Source organism: Nomascus leucogenys, chromosome 2, assembly GCF_006542625.1.
Source record: "Nomascus leucogenys isolate Asia chromosome 2, Asia_NLE_v1, whole genome shotgun sequence".
NCBI lineage: Eukaryota > Metazoa > Chordata > Mammalia > Primates > Hylobatidae > Nomascus > Nomascus leucogenys.
The window spans coordinates 27,875,249-27,893,727 of record NC_044382.1 but is presented as its reverse complement, the minus strand read 5'-3'; the positions used below and the strand labels follow the sequence as shown (position 1 = coordinate 27,893,727).

The 18,479-nt window shown below is 40.3% G+C and overlaps 1 protein-coding gene across 1 annotated transcript; it reads left to right on the top strand.

Annotated features, from left to right (window-relative positions):
• Window positions 1-1,578: 1,578 nt before the first annotated feature.
• SMIM3 (small integral membrane protein 3) lies at window positions 1,579-8,627 on the top strand. Its single transcript, XM_030826447.1, has 2 exons — window positions 1,579-1,645; window positions 7,311-8,627. The coding sequence occupies exon 2, from the start codon at window positions 7,322-7,324 to the stop codon at window positions 7,502-7,504; it is 183 nt and encodes a 60-aa protein (XP_030682307.1). The 5' UTR covers window positions 1,579-1,645; window positions 7,311-7,321; the 3' UTR covers window positions 7,505-8,627.
• The last annotated feature ends 9,852 nt before the right edge of the window (window positions 8,628-18,479 follow it).

Sequence of the window (18,479 nt, the reverse complement as noted above, 5' to 3'; positions counted from 1 at the left end):
GGTGCACACCTGTAGTCCCAGCTACTCAAGAGGCTGAGGCACAGGTTTGCTTGAACCTGGGAGGCACAGGATGCAGTGAGCTGAGATCACTCCACTGCACTCCAGCCTGGGCAACTGAGCGAGACTCTGTCTCAAAAAAAAAAAAAAGAAAAAAGTTTTTTCCTCTTTTGTGGAAACTACATTGTTTTTCCCCCAACCTTACATTTGGTCTTGTTAGTGGACACAAAATAGTCATTTTGGGATAGTTGACTTTTCCATTAAATTGGCTAAGTTACTTAACCCCTATGGACTGAGGAGGAGCAATGATGTGTCCAGTTCACAAGGCTGGTGGTATAGGGCCTGTGATCTGATGGGATGGCATGTTTGGTACTAGTGGCTTTTCTGCTGGTGAGCTCAGGGTGGTTTCAGTGCAGTTTCTTAGACAAACTTATATTGAACATATGTCAAAGTTTACTATTTGTTAAGGAGGCAAATGGCAGATAAAGTATGCTGGTTCAAAATAACAAGAGTTTAGGCCTGACTGATGTTTTACTTCCTATGGTCATAAAAACATATTCTTATCAGTGATAGGCATAAATTTGTGACATAAATGGTTTGGGCCATATCCAACATTAACCATTAATCAGAAATATCAAGCAATATATCTGTGAGGCAAATGACAAATTAATCTATGACTATTGTATTAGACATACTGAGAAACAAGGTTTTACGCACTCATGCCAGAAAGGTCAAATAGAAGTCAGCTAGGAGAAGCTTAGAGTCCTGCTTTTTCTCAAGCAAATATTTCTAATGTGCAATTAAAGATGCTGAAGGTATGGTTTGCTTAGCTCTTTACTTGGGAGACAAAATTTTTCTTTGATAGTAGGGAGAGGTGGAAGCGACTGGAACCCATGTTACATGGGGAAGAACAGTGCAGCAAAGGACACGTTTGAGTTTTGAGAAGAGTGAGACAGGCAGATAGAGCTCCCTGTGCCCTCTGACACCCGACTACCTCTATGGTCAGCCTTAGAATCTTGGAACAGTAGCTCTGGAAGGGCCCTTGGAGAACATTGCAACTTGTAGCTTTCACACTATGTTCTGAGGAGCCCAGGGAGTCGAGGGGAAACTGAATAGTAGCACCGCCCTGCCAAGTAAGCCCGCTGCACTGAGCAGGCATGCCAAAAGACAGCTGGGAAAAGTTTTTTCTGATTTTTTCAGTTAGAAGAAAGAAACAACTTTAATTTCGTAACATGTAAAGTTTGTGTGTTATGGTATAGTATTATTTTTAGTTTGAATTGCATATGTGAAGGGGGTGGGCACCCTAATCTCTAGTGCTTAGGGTCTCTGTGGATATGTATTCAGCTCTGCTGAGTAGGTAGGACTGCACGCTTCCCCTGCCAGGCCCCCACTTTCCAGGCTGTACTAGAGCAGCCTTACTTTAGCTGTTGGGTATTGGGGTTAGAGAAACAATTTCATTTGCAAAAGAGTAATATTGTTACAGTCTAGGATACAGGTTACAGAATAATTTCATTTAGTCAACTACTTCTTCTGTTTTGTTTTAGTTAGGGGCAGCGACATGATCAGATCTATGTATTTGAATGATTATTCCCTTAAGGAGTAAGATTGCAGGAGGGAGAAGACCCCCTGGACCTCAGTTTCACCATCGGTGAAATGGCACTCATTCTAGCTTTAATGTTCCAGGATTCTTGATTGTGGATGAGCCCTGAAGCCTGAGTTCCCGTATCTGACAGGCTTTGCTTATGAAAATCAGCCAAGGTGATTATGTATTCCTGGCATTTGAAGTCACGAAGACTGTCTGATGTTAATGGGTTTACAGGAAAGGGCTCTTGTGGGGTTCCTTTAGTCTAAGGCAGCTAGCTGTTGATGTAGTCAGGAGACCACAAAGAATGATTTATCCCGCCCCCGGTCCTCTAACAGTTTCAGTCTCCTGTGACTCATGCTTCTGTGTCTTAGACTTTGGAGAAAGTTACTCCATTTCCTAGGCTGAGACAGGGCCAGCCTGTGATTCTGTCTCCTCTGCAAGCTCGGCAGATAATCCTATGGCCCTGGCGAGCTTTGTCAGAGGCTTCTCCTTCATCTGGGAACTTGCCCAGATCTGCCCAGCCTGGCTGCAGAGCACCTGGGAATCAATTCCCAAATCTTAATGCCAGAAAAGGCCTTAGGGGTCTTAAAGATTTGTTGAGTCCAGAGGTTCCCAAATCTGGCTGTACGTTGGAATCACCTTGACAATGGGAAAAAAGGGCTCCTCCTCATCCCCTTTGAGTCTAATTCAGTGTGTATGGATTGAGACCCAGAAATCAGTGTTCTTTTATACTGTCTTAAGGTCACTTACCATGGTATATGGCATTTGGTGACTACTGATCTAGTGTCATCTCTTAATTTTATTTGATTTTAAAATTGTATATGTGTGTTTTTACTTTTTAAGATGGAGAATTATTAAGACAAAAACAAAAAAAGCCTCTTTGTCCCCTTAACCCAGTTGGCATAAAAAAATTAGAAGTAATAAATGCTCATGTTGAGAAAATTCAAATGGCATAAAATCCTGTTTTATGAATGAAGAATGAAAAGCAAAACCTCTTATTCCTAGTCCAGCTCCCAAAAAGGTAACCACTATTAACACTTTCTTGAGAGTACACTCAGAAAGTAATTTTCCCATATGCATCCTCACCTATTTACCTACTTAATTCTACAAAATCTGAACCAAAGGAATCATCCTATACACACTGTTCTGCACTTTATTTCTATTTTTTCCACTTAAAACTTTTGGAGCTCCCCACAGATCAGATTCCTCTTAAATGACTATTAAATAAATTAATTTTTTTTATCTCAGTACTTATTTATTCCTCCTGCCTAACTGAAACATAATACCCTTTGGCCAATATCTCCCCATTCCCCCCACCTTCCAGCCTCTGGTAACCACCAGAGACTTTGCTTTCTGCTTCTATGGGTCTGATATTTTTAGCTTCCATATATAAATAAGAACTTGAGATATTTGTCTTTCTGTGCCTGGCTTATATCCTTTAGCATAAAGTCTTCATGTTCATCTATGTTGTCGCAAATGGCACTAATTTCCTTCTTTTCTAAGGCTAAATAATATTCCATTGAGTATATGCCACATTATCTCTATCCATTCATGGTTAATAGACACTTAGGTTTATGCCATAACTTGGCTCTTGTGAATAATGCTGAAATGAACATGGGAGTGCAGAAATCTCTTGACATACTGATTTCAAATCCTTTGGTTATATGCCCAGAAGTGAGATTACTGAGATCATATAGTGACTCTATTTTCAGTTATTTGAGGAACCTCCATTCCATTTTTCATAGTAGCTGTATTAATTAAGTAAATTAATATTTGTAATGCATTTGGAACAATGATTGATGTGGAGTAAGCACTATATACTTGTTAAATGAATGAATGAATGAATGGGTGAGTGAATGAATACATGAAAATTGTTGCATGGCATCCCATTATATAGATATACCCTTCTTCATTTTACTATTAGTGGACACTTGTTGTGTCTGTTGCCTTAACAAATAATGCAGAAAATGACATCCTTGTATGTATTTCTTGGGTACTCTCCTTTGGGTATGGTGATCAATACCTTACTTAGGGCGGCAACAGTGGACATGGAGCCAACGGCATTAGAAAGGAAAAGTTAGTGATTAGATAAGAATAGGAAATAGGATTGCAATTAGGAATTTTGCTTGGAACCTAGAATCACAGAATTATCGATCTTACATTTGAAAGGAACTGCAGGAGATAGTTCCAGCCTTGCGCCCTCTGGGCAGGGAATGTATTACATTGATGGTTCCCAAGCTGTGCACTGAAGTGTCCTGGGAGCCCCAGTGAACTCACTAGAAGGAGGGGAGTGCTGCAGGATTTTTAAGATTTTTGACAGAAATAGTGATATTTGACAACATCTCTCAGACACTTTACAAATGACTAGCTTAAGATAGTTCACAGTTTAACACTAATCTTACTACATGCCTTTTATTAATGTTATAATTTATGAAGTTGATTACAAAATTTTTTTTTGATATAGGGTCTTGCTCTGTCACCCAGGCTGGAGTGCAGTGGTGTGATCATGGCTCACTATAGCCTGGACCTCCTGGGCTCAAGCAATCCTTCCACCTCAGCCTCCCAGGTAGCTGGGACTACAGGTACAAGCCACCATGAATCAATAAAAAAAAAAAAAAAAAATCACAATGTAGTGGCTAACTCCTAGCTCACCAATCCCATTGGTTCCAAGTGTTAGCGTGAGCCATGCAATGAGTTGATTTTTGGTTTCTTATGCAAGTATGAAAAATTAAAATAATAGATATTTCCAATATTATTCCAAAGTTTGAAAAGTTACACAGTGTCCAGCAGGTGCATATATTCCATTAGTAACTAGCTAAGAATGAAATAAAAACTTTTTTTTTTCAATTTGCATGTTTTTTTTTCAAACAGCTACTAAGTTGTTAGGCCATAAATACATATTAAGTTGTTTGATTGTTTCGTCTGTGATTTCTTTCAGCAGCGTTTTATAGTTTTTCTTGTACAAAACACTGCTAAAAAGAAATCATAGGTGATACAAACAAATGGAAACACATTCCATGCTCATGGATGGGTAGAATAAGTATTGTGAAAATAACCATACTGCCAAAAGCAATCTACAAATTCAACGCAATCACCATCAGAATACCACCATCATTCCTCACAGAATTAGAAAAAACAATTCCAAAATTCATATGGAACCAAAAAAGAGCCTGCATAGTCAAAGCAAGACTAAGCAAAAAGAACAAATCTGGAGGCATCACACTACTTGATTTTAAACTACACTATGAGGCCATAGTCACCAAAATAGCATGGTACTGGTATAAAAATAGGCACATAGACTAATGGAACAGAATAGAGAACCCAGAAATAAACCCGAATACTTACAGCAAACTGACCTTTAACAAAGCAAACAAAAACATACAATGGGGAAGTGACACCCTTTTCAACAAATGGTGCTGGGATAATTGGCTAGCCACATGTAGCAGAATGAAACAGGATCCTCATCTCTCACCTCATAAAAAACAACGCAAGATGGATTAAGGACTTAACTCTGTGACCTGAAACTATAAAAATTCTAGAAGATAACTTTGGAAAAACCCTTCTAGACACTGGCTTAGGCAAGGATTTCATGACCAAGAACCCATAAGCAAATGCAATAAAACAAAGATAAATAGCTGGAACCGAATTAAATTAAAGAGCTTTTGCCTGGCAAAAGGAACAGTCAGCAGAGTAAACAGACAACCCAGAGTGGAGAAAATCTTCACAATCTATACATCTGACAAAGGACTAATATCTAGAATCTACAACGAACTCAAACAAATCAGCAAGCAAAAACCAAACAATCCCATCAAAAAGTGGGCTAAGGACATGAACAGACAATTCTCAAAAGAAGATGTACAAATGGTCAAAAACATATGAAAAAATGATCAGCATTACTAATGATCAGGGAAATGCAAATCAAAACCACAATGTGATACCACCTTAATCCTGCAAGAATGCCCATAAAAAAAAAATCAGAAAACAGTAAATGCTGGTGTGGATGTGGTGAACAGGGAACACTTCTACACTGCTGGTGGGAATGTAAACTAGTACAGCCACTATAGAAAACAGTGTGGAGTTTCCTTAAATAACTAAAAGTAGGACTACCTTTTGATCCAGCAGTCCCACTACTGGGTATCTACCCAGAGGAAGTCATTATTCGAAAAAGATACTTGCACACACATGTTTATAGCAGCACAATTCATAATTGCAAAATCATGGAACAAACCCAAATGCCCATCAATCAACAAGTGGATAAAGAAACTGTGAGATATACACATGATGGAATACTATGCAGCCATAAAAAGGAATGAATTAACAGCATTTGCAGTGACCTGGATGAGATTGGAGTCTATTATTCTAAGTGATGTAACTCAGGAATAGAACACCAAACATCGTATGTTCTCACTGATATGTGGGAGCTAAGCTATGAGGACGCAAAGGCATAAGAATGATAATATGGACTTTGGTGACTTGAGGGGAACAGTGGGAGAGGGGCAGACTACAAATATGGTGCAGTGTATACATGGGTGATGGGTGCACCAACATCTCACAAATCACCACTAAAGAACTTACTCATGTAACCACGTACCACCTGTACCCCAGTAACTTATGGAAAAATAAAATTAAAAAGGAATAAATAAATAAATTGTTTGAGCCTAACTACTTAATAAATGGAACTGCCCAGTATTTATTTTGACCTAGGATGCTGTTAAAAAATGACTAAGACACTAAGGATTCAGTGAATTGAACACGACTGAAACAGCTGATTTACACCCTTATGCATCTGAACTCCTTTAGCTGCAAGTGAAAGACACCTGGTGGACAATGCTTAAGCAAAAACAGGGAATTATTGGCTCGTATGTCTGGGATGTCTAGAGTTGCAGATGGCATCAATCTTGGCTGGATTCAGGTGCTCACATGAGGTCACTGAGGCTCCATCTGTCTTTCCAGCTCTAGGACAGGCTCACTACTTTTGGGAGAGATAGCCTCAGGCCAATTTTCTCCAGACTCACATCCTTTCAATTTAGCAATCCCAGGAGAAAGGATCATCTTTCCCAAGAGCTTGTGCATAAAAGCTCTGTGGGGAAGACTTTGGTTGACCTAGTCTGGGTCACTTTCCTAACTCTGATTTGTGGTTATGGAGATTTATAATGGTCAACTCTGGGTCACATATCCATCCCTGTGCTCAGGTCAGTGTCCCAGTGAAACCACACAGAATAGGTAGGTTCTCCCCAGAAAGGAGAGAATGGGAGAAGGGGTATAGGACCAAAAACAATGCATCTCTTATTTTACAGATGAGAGAACAGACTGGTAGTATGGTAGCTTAACAGTTAAGCAGGAAGGCTTTGGAGTCCCACCCATCTGGGTTCACATTCTTGGTCAAATTAATGACATCTTGTCTTTTAAGACTTTAGAGTCCTCATCTGTAAAATGGGTGTAACGGAAGGCAAAGGCCAAGAAATAGAAAACAATAATTATAGTCCCTGCCTTATAGGGCCAGTGGGTCAAGTAAGGACTGAATGTGTTAATAGACATAAAGTGTCTAGCACAGGTCTGGCAATAGGAAGCCCTCAGTAAATGAAGCCCTCGTAATTACTAATCAGGGAACCTTAAAGTTTACATATCTGGTAAGTGACCCAGGCTTCTGACTCCTGAGGGTTTCCCTCTAACCAGGGAGGCAGGGAGAGAGTACACAACAGTGATCTTCCTTTCTTGTCTGTTGCAGAGTGAAGCAACATGGATGCAGTCAGCCAAGTCCCCATGGAAGTCGTGCTTCCCAAGCACATCCTGGATATCTGGGTTATTGTCCTCATCATCTTGGCCACCATTGTCATCATGACCTCGTTGTTGCTGTGCCCAGCCACTGCAGTAATCATCTATCGCATGCGGACTCATCCGATCCTCAGTGGGGCTGTTTGACAGCCTCCCAAGAGGGCTGGGTGAGGGATGAGGACAGGCATCCTGTCCCCAGCCTCTTCCTGTCTTCAGAGCAGCAGCAGGAGGGACTTTGGGGCATGGACCTGAGTTCTGGTTTTGATTCTGCCACGAACCAGCTGTGTGAATTTGGTCGGGGGACCTAACTCTCTGAGTTCCAGGTTCCTTATCTTTCAAATGGGGATGGTGATCCCTGCCCTTTCTACCTCATAGGGATGTGAGAACCACCTGACTTAGTGGATGTGAAAGCTGTTTGTGAGCAGTAAAGCTACCACAGATATAAGGGTGTTATGCTGAGTGCTGAGAAACTTTCAAGAACCAGAGAACCTGATTGCTGATGATGGCCTTAAAGGTGGTGAGGGAGATACTGGAGGCAGAGCAGACTTTGCCAGTGCCCCTCAGGTCAAACCAAGCCAAGAGCACCCTGTCCCCATTCCAAGGGGCCAGCAGCACTTTGGCCCAAAGTTATTTTCTTTAAGGTGCCATTCCTTCCTGTTCCTTCATGTTTTCTCAGTTTGGAGGGTGATGAGTAGAGCTTTCCAGAACCTTCTGTATTCCTGGATCTCTGCCCCTGTGTAATCTGAAGGAAGGCTGTGCCATCTTTGGGCACTGCCAAGGGAGTTGGGGTGATGGGCTTCTTTCTGCACTGGAGTCTCACATCTGTTAGCTTTGACACTCAGGCAATGTTGGAAAATGCAGGGTGACTGAGTTCCCTGCCCAGCTTTCGGGATCTCTGGCCCCCATCCCCTTGTGTGTGTCCCTCTGCCCAGCTCCTGCTGTAATTAGCTCCACATGTACCCCCTTCACTCCCTCCCACCAGCTCTGCAGCCAGCCTACGGCAATTATATTTTAAGAGGTGTTCCCAGGACTTTTGGAACCTACTAAAACAATGATGGTTATTTTAGATGTGATGATTTATATTTATGTAGAGATATTTCTGGACCACTCAAGCTCTTCAATACCAAAATCAGGAGCATCTTGGGATTTATTAAATTATGTAGGAAGATAGCACAGATATCGGGATATTATTGTGTGAAGATGCTGCTTTTACTTTGATGTGATCTCATTGATGTACACAACCAGTTTCCAATAAAGTGCTAGAATGTGCGTGTCTGAGGTCTTTCTTTAAAGAGCAACTGTTAAACTCCGAACTCAGGTAAAAGCCTTACACTGAATGTATGGGCCTTCGAGACAGTTAGAATATAGTAACAGAAAAGGGAAGAGAAGAATCAAATTTACTTCCAGGGCTCTAGCTTCAGCACGTGGGTGAAGTTGTGCAGGTTACACACAGGTAGTGCAGAGGAGAAGAACAGATTTTGAATATCAGATTCAAAGAATGACAAATAAGACCATGAATTTAGTATTGGACATGTCGCATTTGAGGTGCTCGTGATATTCAGGTGGACACATTCAGGATGCAGTTGGAGATCTGAGTCTATTCTTGGGAAAGATGTTATGTCTCATATTAGGGTACAGGGGATTAACCCCTATGGTAGATAATGCTGGACAAGTAGATAGGATCAGAATATACAGACTTAGAAGAGTGAGATGCTAAATGCAGAAGTTGGAAGACACTAAATAGGAGTGGAAGGAGAATAGAAGGGGAAAAAAGCAGAGAGACTGGATAGGTCCTATGATATGAGGTGTTTCAACAGAGATGCAATTATATGTATATATATTTTTATTTTATTTTATTTTATTTATTTATTTATTTATTTATTTATTTATTTATTTATTTATTTATTTTTCCAGTAGAGACAGAGTTTCACCATGTTGGCCAGGCTGGTCCCGAACTCCTGACCTCAAGTGATCCACCTACCTCCACCTCCCAAAGTGCTGGGATTACAGGTATGAGCCACCATGCCCGGCCCTAATAGTATTTTGTAGGTTAAGAAATGAGTGGGAGGTTAGGAAGTTAAGACGGTGAGAAGAGAAACCTTTCCAGGAGTAGCACTGTAATACAGAGCTAAGAGTTAGAGGAGGGCGTCGGGGGGAAATGGTGAAGGGGGTTTCTGTCTTAGTACATTTGGGTAGCTCTAACAAAATACCTGAGACTGGTAATTCAGAAACAACAGAAATTTACTGCTCACAGTTCTGGAGACAGGGAGGTTCAAGGCACTGCAGATTTTGTGTCTTGTGAGAACCTGTCTCTCATAGATGGTATTTTGTTTTTTTGTTTTATTGAGACAGAGTTTTGCTCTTGTTGCCCAGGCTGGGGTGCAATGGCGCCATCTTGGCTCACCACAACCTCCACCTCCTGGGTTCAAGTGATTCTCTTGCCTCAGCCTCCCGAGTAGCTGCGATTACCGGCATGAGCCACCATGCCTGGCTAATTTTGTATTTTTAGTAAAGATGGGGTTTCTCCATGTTGGTCAGGCTGGTCTCCATCTCCCGACCTCATGTGATCCGCCTGCCTCAGCCTCCCAAAGTGTTGGAATTACAGTCGTGAGTCACTGTGCCTGGCCTATAGATGGTACTTTCTATGTGTCCTCATGGTGGAAGAGACAAACAAGCTCCCTCAGGCCTCTTTTACATGGAAACTAATCCCATTCATGAGGGCAGAGTCCTCATGACCTCATCACCTCCCAGAGGCTTCACCTGTTAGTACCATCACCAAGGGGGTTGGGTTTCAACATATGAATTTTGCCAGGACACAAACATTAACACCATAGCAAGGGGCTAGTTAGATGTCATAAGATTCTGATAGGTTTGCTCAGCATCTCTTCCAACTGTTTTTCTGGCGTGCCTTCCTGGATGGCAGAGGCTGGAAAGTAAAACAACAACAACAACAAAAAAAAACTACAGTGAAAGTAAAAACCTGTATTTCTGTAACTACACTTGATAGAGATTCAAACGTGATTTAAGCTTTGCTGTTCAGATGCACGCATGCCAGGTTTTAGTCTGGAACCCAACTGAGCTAGGAGGGCTAGGACAGGGCGTGAGGCAATCACAACACTGGTGTGAATCCCAAAGCTGCAGCGCACTCTGGAGCAAAGCCTGCAGCTTTCTCATGCCCGGATCTCAGTTGAGGTGGGACAGTCCTGCAGCCCACAGCCAGGGCTGTGGCTTTCTTGTTCCCTAGCTTTCCACTTGTTACAGAAGTAGTAGCTCCCCAAGATGGCCGGTTTTGCAGTGTTGATCTGGAAGGAATTCTAGTAACCCCTGCCTTCTGTGCTCTCCCAATCCTTTTAATGATTTTAAGCACACAATTCCCTAAATTAAAGCATGTTTAGGCTGGGCGTGGTGGCTCACGCCTGTAATCCCAGCACTTTGGGAGGTTGAGAGGTCAGGAGTTCCAGACCAGCCTGGCCAACGTGGTGAAACCCCCTCTCTACTAAAAGTACAAAAATTAGCTGGGCATGGTGGTAGGCGCCTGTAGTCCCAGCTACTCGAGAGGCGGAGGCAGGAGAATCACTTGAACCCGGGAGGCGGAGGTTGCACTGAGCCGGGGTTGCGCCACTGCACTCCAGCCTGGGCAACAGAGTGAGGCTCTGTCTCTAAATAAATAAATAAAGCAAGCATGTTTAATTTCCATTTGCCAGAGTATACCTTAATTGATCCAGATGGAAGAAAAATCTATTAATTCCTATCAATTGTTATCCTAGCAATTCTACTTCTAAGTCCATCATGTGATCCAGTATTATGGAGGAAGAAGTCTGTTAATGGGAGGCAGATGGTCTTCTAGCACTAGAGATGGCAAGGAACTGGTGGCCAGAGAGGTCTAGTGGTGGCGACAGAATGAGAACTTTGCTTATAGTATTGCTGAAACAATACTATAAGAATAATGAACACTCTGGGATGCCAACACAGGCGGATCACTTGAGGTCAGGAGTTTGAGATCAGCCTGGCCAATATGGTGAAACCCTGTCTCTACTGAAAAAACAAACAACAAAAAAAAGTGAGATAGTTGAGTTAGAAAATGTATAGTGTTTTGTTGGCCTCTTTGAAAAATAAGGGATCTGATAATATATAACAGAGTTTAAAAATTGTATGTATTGAAATTAGATAATTGCTTATATTAGTTGTGTGAGATGACTTACATTTAAAAATGTAAAGAATATATGTGTGCTTATAGGTAAGAACAATACATGAACATATTTTCCATCTGCTCCCAATACGTGTCAGTTCATCTTTCTACATTTAACATTTACTGAAGGTAGCAGAAGTAACATTTTGGAAGAAAAGGATGTTTGGTAAATCAGAACATTATTTCTTGTAATAACTAAAGATCATTAATAACATTTCTTCCAAACATCCCCCTCCCCAACTCCAACTCCAGAAATAACCAACTAGTTTGATAATTACTAGAAGAAAAAAAGAGAAACAATTGTAATATTTATACAGACATAAAGGAATGGTCTGGTAAATATGGTACAAACAATGAAATAAAACACGGCAACTGAGCACTATCTATTATATTGGTAGTCAACAAAAAGCAAAATACAAAATTGCACCTTCTCAACACCACCTCCAGAATTTTCATATAATGGGCTAAGGGTGATAACTAGTTGAAAAATGCAACATGAACTGCTATAGTTTTTCATAGCTCTTTATGTGAGATGGAGAAAAGGTCAATGCCCATACAAAAGAACTTGAGGGTGCTGCGACTAGAGATAATATTTAGAATATATATGTATCCGCATCCAAACACGGATGGGAAGAAGCATAGAGGGGATTATCAGAACTTTGTTGGGGGCAGTGAGATTATGGTGACAATTTCTTTTTCCTTTTTTTTTTCCTGAGACGGAGTCTCACTCTGTTGCCCAGGCTGGAGTGCAGTGGCGAGATCTCAGCTCACTGCAGACTTTGCCTCCTGGGTTCAAGTGATTCTCTGCCTCAGCCTCTGGAGTAGCTGGGATTACAGGCGCCCACCACCATGCCTGGCTAATTTTTGTATTTTTAGTAGAGACAGGGTTTCACCATCTTGGCCAGGCTGGTCTTAAACTCTTGACCTTGTGATCCACCTGCCTCAGCCTCCCAAAGTACTGGGATTACAGGCGTGAGCCACCGCGCCCAGCCGACAATTTCTTTGCATTTGATTCTTTATTAGTTATTAGGTTGGTGCAAAAGTAATTGCAGGTTTTGCCATTACTTTTAGAATGGTAAAAATTGCATTACTTTTGCACCAACCCAAAACAATTATCTATAATAAAGTCATGAATACACATATTGTCAATTTGTGACTAATAAAATTATTTTGGTGGTATTTTGTTCCATTTCTTGTTACGGGGTAATTTTTGCTGTTATACCTCAAATGTAACTGGCTTAATCTGATTTCTTTTTTCAACCAAACATGTGTCTTTGGAAACAAACATTCTAATGGCATGCCTCTATACATATCTACCTAGTCCAAGGGAATGCAGTTTGGGAGATAGTGTGTGTGTACGTGTGTGCGCACTCCTGTGAGTATGTGTTAAAGTGTAACATAATCCACCTGAAATGTACATGCAGCTGTTTATATTATGTAGCCATCCATTTCATGATAAATATGTTTGGAAATAAATTTGTAGTACTACCTCCCAACAGCAAATCTTATTTCCTTTTAGTTTCAGTAATAGTATTTAGTATTAGTTGTCACTAATAAGGATTATTTTTAATTTGCAGATGGACAGCTTCTTCCTTTCCATCCACAAATCGAGTGTTTTTTCTCAAAGGCAATGGTTCTCAAACTTTAGTATGCACCAGAATCACCTGAAGAGCCTTTTTTTTTTTTTTTTTTTTGAGATGGAGTCTCGCTCTGTCACCCAGGCTGGAGTGCAGTGGCGCGATCTCAGCTCACTGCAAGCTCTGCCTCCCGGATTCAGGCCATTCTCCTGCCTCACCCCGAGTAGCTGAGACTACAGGCATCCGCCACCACTCAAAATCCTGGTCCTTATCTGCAAAGATTCTATTTCAGTGGGCCTATGACGGAGCCAAGAATTCTGCATTTTTAAGGCAACTTGCTATCCTTTGAGAAACATTGCACTGAGGTATTTGGGAACTTTGTTTCACTGTGATAGCTGTCTGGGACTTAAATCTTCTTTTAATTGTCCACCAAAGGAAAACCTGGAAAATTTTGTGATTGAGCAAGCAATTCAAGCCCATGAGAAGTAGTAGACTGGGAACCGGTGGGTGTGAGACCCAGGCTCTACGTGGCCTAGACTCTTCTGAACTCTTCTGAGTCTTGATTCCTGGTCTGTGAAGTGTGCAGTGGATCCGAATTAAATGAGAAAATCATTCCGTGCTTTTAGGGTGAGTATGAATAACTTTCAGGCAGTCCACCTGATGACGATGTAACTTTTTTTCAAATGGAGTGGTTAGCCTGCCGAAGTTGTGAGAGTCAATCCTACAACATTCCTAGCAGATCAAGATTTTATGTTCCCAGTTCTGGTTTCAGAGACTGTAGAGATGACATAGGGCTTATGCAGTCCAACATCCCGTATAATGCAGGTTGCCAGTTGTTGCCTTTTCAGTATTTCTCCTGTGTGATCCTGGACTGCTTGTGTCAGATTCACACAGGAGCTTTTGCTTACAAATGCAGCTTCCAGGGCCCTGCTTCAGACCTACTGACCAAGAATCTCTGGAAGTGGGTCTTCAGTATCTGCTTTGCAAAAACAATCCGTAAGTGCTCAACAAACAGGTTAAAGTCTGAGAGCTACGTGCCAGCGAAAAGGAGGTTCACTTCTTGCTGAAGCCACCCCTTATTAGCTGTTTTGTTAGAATTATTCCCTCGGTGAGAGTGGGCTTAAGGATTCAGGGATGCTAGTTCTGCCCTCTTGATGCCACACTGAAGAGATCAACTTCCTTTTTCTTGGGAAATGTCTGAACATTTTGAAGGTCGATAATCATGACTTACCTCACCTCCACACCTATCTTCTCTGGGGGTGGGGAAGAAGTCATACTTTGCATTACAGGTTGGCTGTCTTCCTCCTTCCCTTTCCGGGAAACACTATAAGCAAAGACTAAGAGCAAGGACCTTCACTACTTCTTAGCTTTGTGATCATGAGCAAATAACATAAACTCTTTGAGCCTCAATTTCCTCATCTGTAAAAATGAGTGAAAATAATTATACCTACTTCAAAGGATTGTTATGATTATTAAATGGGGTCATGAATGCAAAGTGAAAAGGTAAAATATAGCAAAATGTGATCTATTATTAACAATAATGAGCTTCAGTTTCTATAGCTGTAAAATGGTGATAATAACTTCTAGAGCATGGGGAGAATTAAATGAGGTAATATAAGTAAGGTAGTTGGTTAATGTCTGACTTAGAAAAGGCTCTCAATAGTAGTAATTATAAGATGGCCAATAATGTAAAAACACCAATGGTCTATGCCCCTAATGATGTGGGATTTTAAAAATCACTGAAGTAATGAGATTAGCAATTTCCTTACTGTTATCCTGTAGGATCAGCCTTAGAACAAGTATAAAATTTGTATCTCTTCTATATTAAGTTCGTTTTAGAAAATGTTTCATAATGAATCCGCAATTGTTTAATAAAACACAAAGCATTCAATTTTTAAGTTTTAATTCCTCACAGAAATTGCTTTCTAAACTTTAAAGGGTGCAAAAAACATTAAAAATATTTCAGTAAGCTAAAACTTTAATTAGGCCCTTACATAATTCTTGCTAAAGAGAGAGAATGGAACTGAGACTGTAAAATGAAATGACAACAATAATATTTCCTTTGAAATTTTTAAGGCCAAGTTGCATTAATGCAACTTTGAAATTGTTCAAATCACACAAGGTATTTAATTAAAGTGAATGAAAGGCTCTTCAATTCCCATAAAGATTTACATGGTAGGAAAAATGTTTCTGTTTTAGCAGGTCTGTAATATTATTTTTTAAAATTACGAAAATTATCGTATCTACTTCTAAAGCTGGACAGCTATAGTTATAGAGAGAATCATTTAATTTTGAAGTCAAGCAGACCAAATTCCCATCTGGCTCCACCAGCGTGCTCCCTTTAGAAAGTAATGTTTAAGAGTTTCATTGCCCTTGTTTGTAAAAGGGGGGATCATATTTGCCTCCACAGTGCTGCTGAGGGGTTTAAACAAGGTGCTGAATCTAGAACACTTACAGAGAGCCTGTAATAAGTACTCAGTGCTTAAATGTTACCTAAAAACAAAGGAATCATTAGCACTACTGTAAAAAATTATATATGGGTGGGGCACATTGGCTTGATTGGTTTCGCTACATGGGTTTCAACCAAACATCTTGGGGAAAAATTCGGAAGGCAATAAAAGGAAAGTGGAAAGGACAAAGAGGATTGGAGTTGGGGAGGGTAAGAGACAGTTATAACAGTCTGAGGAAAAATTAGGAAATAGCATAGAATTCTAATTCAAATAACTTAATTACCCTTGTATTTATATTTTTTCTTAAAGTTATTTTACTTTAGTGAGCAGTCTTTCTTCTCAGATTGTGTCTTAGCATATTAATGAAAAAAACAGATTATAATATTACTGTTCAATAAGAGTTTAGCAGTGATTGAAATTCAGTGTCAATGAAGACACAGGCCAATGGAGAGAAAAATCACAGATACATCGTTAAAACAGTTTTAGTAATTTTTCATTTCAACAACAAATTTCATAATAATGATATAAGTACATTCTTTATTTTATATATATATATATATATATATATATATATATATTCTTTTTATAGAGATAGGGTCTCACTATGTTGACCAGGCTGGTCTCGAACTCCTGGTCTCAAGCAATCCTCCCATCTTGGCCTCCCAAAGTGCTGGGATTACAGATGCGAACCACCATGCCTGGCCTCTGAATTTTAAAATAATTATGAGTGCCTTTAGAATTTCTACTATTGGAGCCCTTTATGCTTCTATTTACCTTTAATCAAGATTTGCACCTCAGAAAACATAGTTACTTTTTGTTGTTGTTGTTAGGAAAAGTTCAGTATGAATGCTGTTGTCTCATTCTATGTAGCAATTGTTTGGGTCATGTATAATAAAGAATTGATACGTACTCTAAAAATGAAGATATTTTGTGTTCTAGGAATTGAGTGGCACTTGGTCAAAGAATGATCTATAGAATCTCTGGGCATAAGGGGAGTTGATTGCTCTTTAGTTTTTCTTTTCCATACTTAGTACTAAATTATTTTGAATTTATGGGAAGTCAAGTTAAGTTAACCACATCTTTCCATTTTGTTGCAAGGAGCTTATCACTTTCTAAAGGGATAACTATACTGTCTCGGAGTAATGGATTGAATAGTGGCCCCCCCAAAATTATGCCTACTTCCTAAATCCCAGAACCTGTGAATGTTACTTTGAAAAAAAAGGGGAGTCTTTGTAGATGTCATTAAGTTAAGGATCTCCAGATGGGGAGGTGATCCTGGATTATCTGAGTGGGTTCTAACCCAGTGACAAGACTCCTTATAAAAGACACACGGAGGACTGACACACAGAGACGAGAAAGAGGCAATGTAACCATGGAGACAGAGACTGGAGTGATGTGCCACAAATCAAGGCAAGTTTGTAGCCACCAGAAGATGGAAGAGGTAAGAAGTACATCATCCCCTGGCCTCCAGAGGAGTGTGGCCCTGCTGACACTCTGATTTTGGACTCCTGGCATCCAACTGTGTGAGTATAAATTTCTGTTGTTTTAAGCCACCAAGTTTGTGGTCATTTGTTACAGCAGCCACAGGAAGCTAATACACAGGGTAAGCTGATAGGGGAATGAGAGAGTTTTTTCACAATTGCATGAATGGGTTAAGAATTCTAAAGAATAATTAGCCGGGTGTGGTGGTGGGTGCCTGTAATCTCAGCTACTCAAGAGTCTGGGAGGCAGGAGAATCACTTGAACCCGAGAGGCGGAGGTTGCAGTGAGCCAAGATGGCGCCACTGAACTCTAGCCTGGGCAACAGAGGGTGCCTCTGTCTCAAAAAAAAAAAAAAAGGTTATTCAAAAGAATAAACGTTATTGAGTAAGGGGAGATGACATGGTAGCCATTAGAAAGCGGGGGTGGAGGGAGTGAGGAAAAAAGGTGAAAACCAGAGACTAGGAAGGTGAATAACCAGAATGTGAGCTAAGAAGATGGACTAGGGAGGACACCATACCCAAGCAGAATACAGACTGAGGAGAAAAATAAATGATATCTCTAAATATGTTTTAATTTCAGGGAGTTACTTTGTCTTCTCATATTTTACTCAGATCGCTTTGTGTGTGTGTGTGTGTGTGTGTGTGTGTGATGAAATACATATTTTAATTAAATATTTTACCTCAGAAACAGCCTCTCAGAGAAAGGTTTTGGATAAAATGCAATGTTTTGGTAATATTCTCTTCAGAAACATTAAGTTAGGATGTTAGGGTGATGGAAAAACCTCAATAAAAACCAGTAGCTTAAGTATGGAGACACACAGAACTCAGTCATCACATTGGGAAGAAAATGAGATAGTGGAAAAGAACAAAAAGTCACCCAGAAAAGAGCCCTAGAAAACTTCTAAGAGTCAGAGTTTTTCACTGATGCTTACCAAAGCTTAGGTGTATGGAATAATGGAGGAATGCATCCTTTTAACTTTAGTCAAGCTTTTTAAATTCTGAAAATGGGACTCTTTCACTTAGAGTGCTGCAGCACAAGGAAAGCAATTGTTTGAAGAAAATAGGCTATGTATTCTGAAAAAAATATTTCTTTTTGGCAAGGGCTATGGATTCCTGCCAATCTAAAGGGATCTCTAAAATTAGGGAGAGGGTAGGAAGTAGCTCTGCCCTCTGAGAGGCTCTATTTTATTCTGAAAGGCTGAATGTGACAAAAGCAGCTTTAATGATCAGACAGAGCTGAGGTATCCAAAGCTACATATAAAATAGAAGCTTAGGACACCTGAAAAAACAGACAAGAATTAACACGATAGCAAACAAAATGGCAGACTCAATCACTGCACCTGGCCGAAATATTTCTATTAACTCAGAGTTTAGCTAGGTACCAGAGCAATTTTCTCCCTAAAACTGGGTAATGAAAATTTGAAC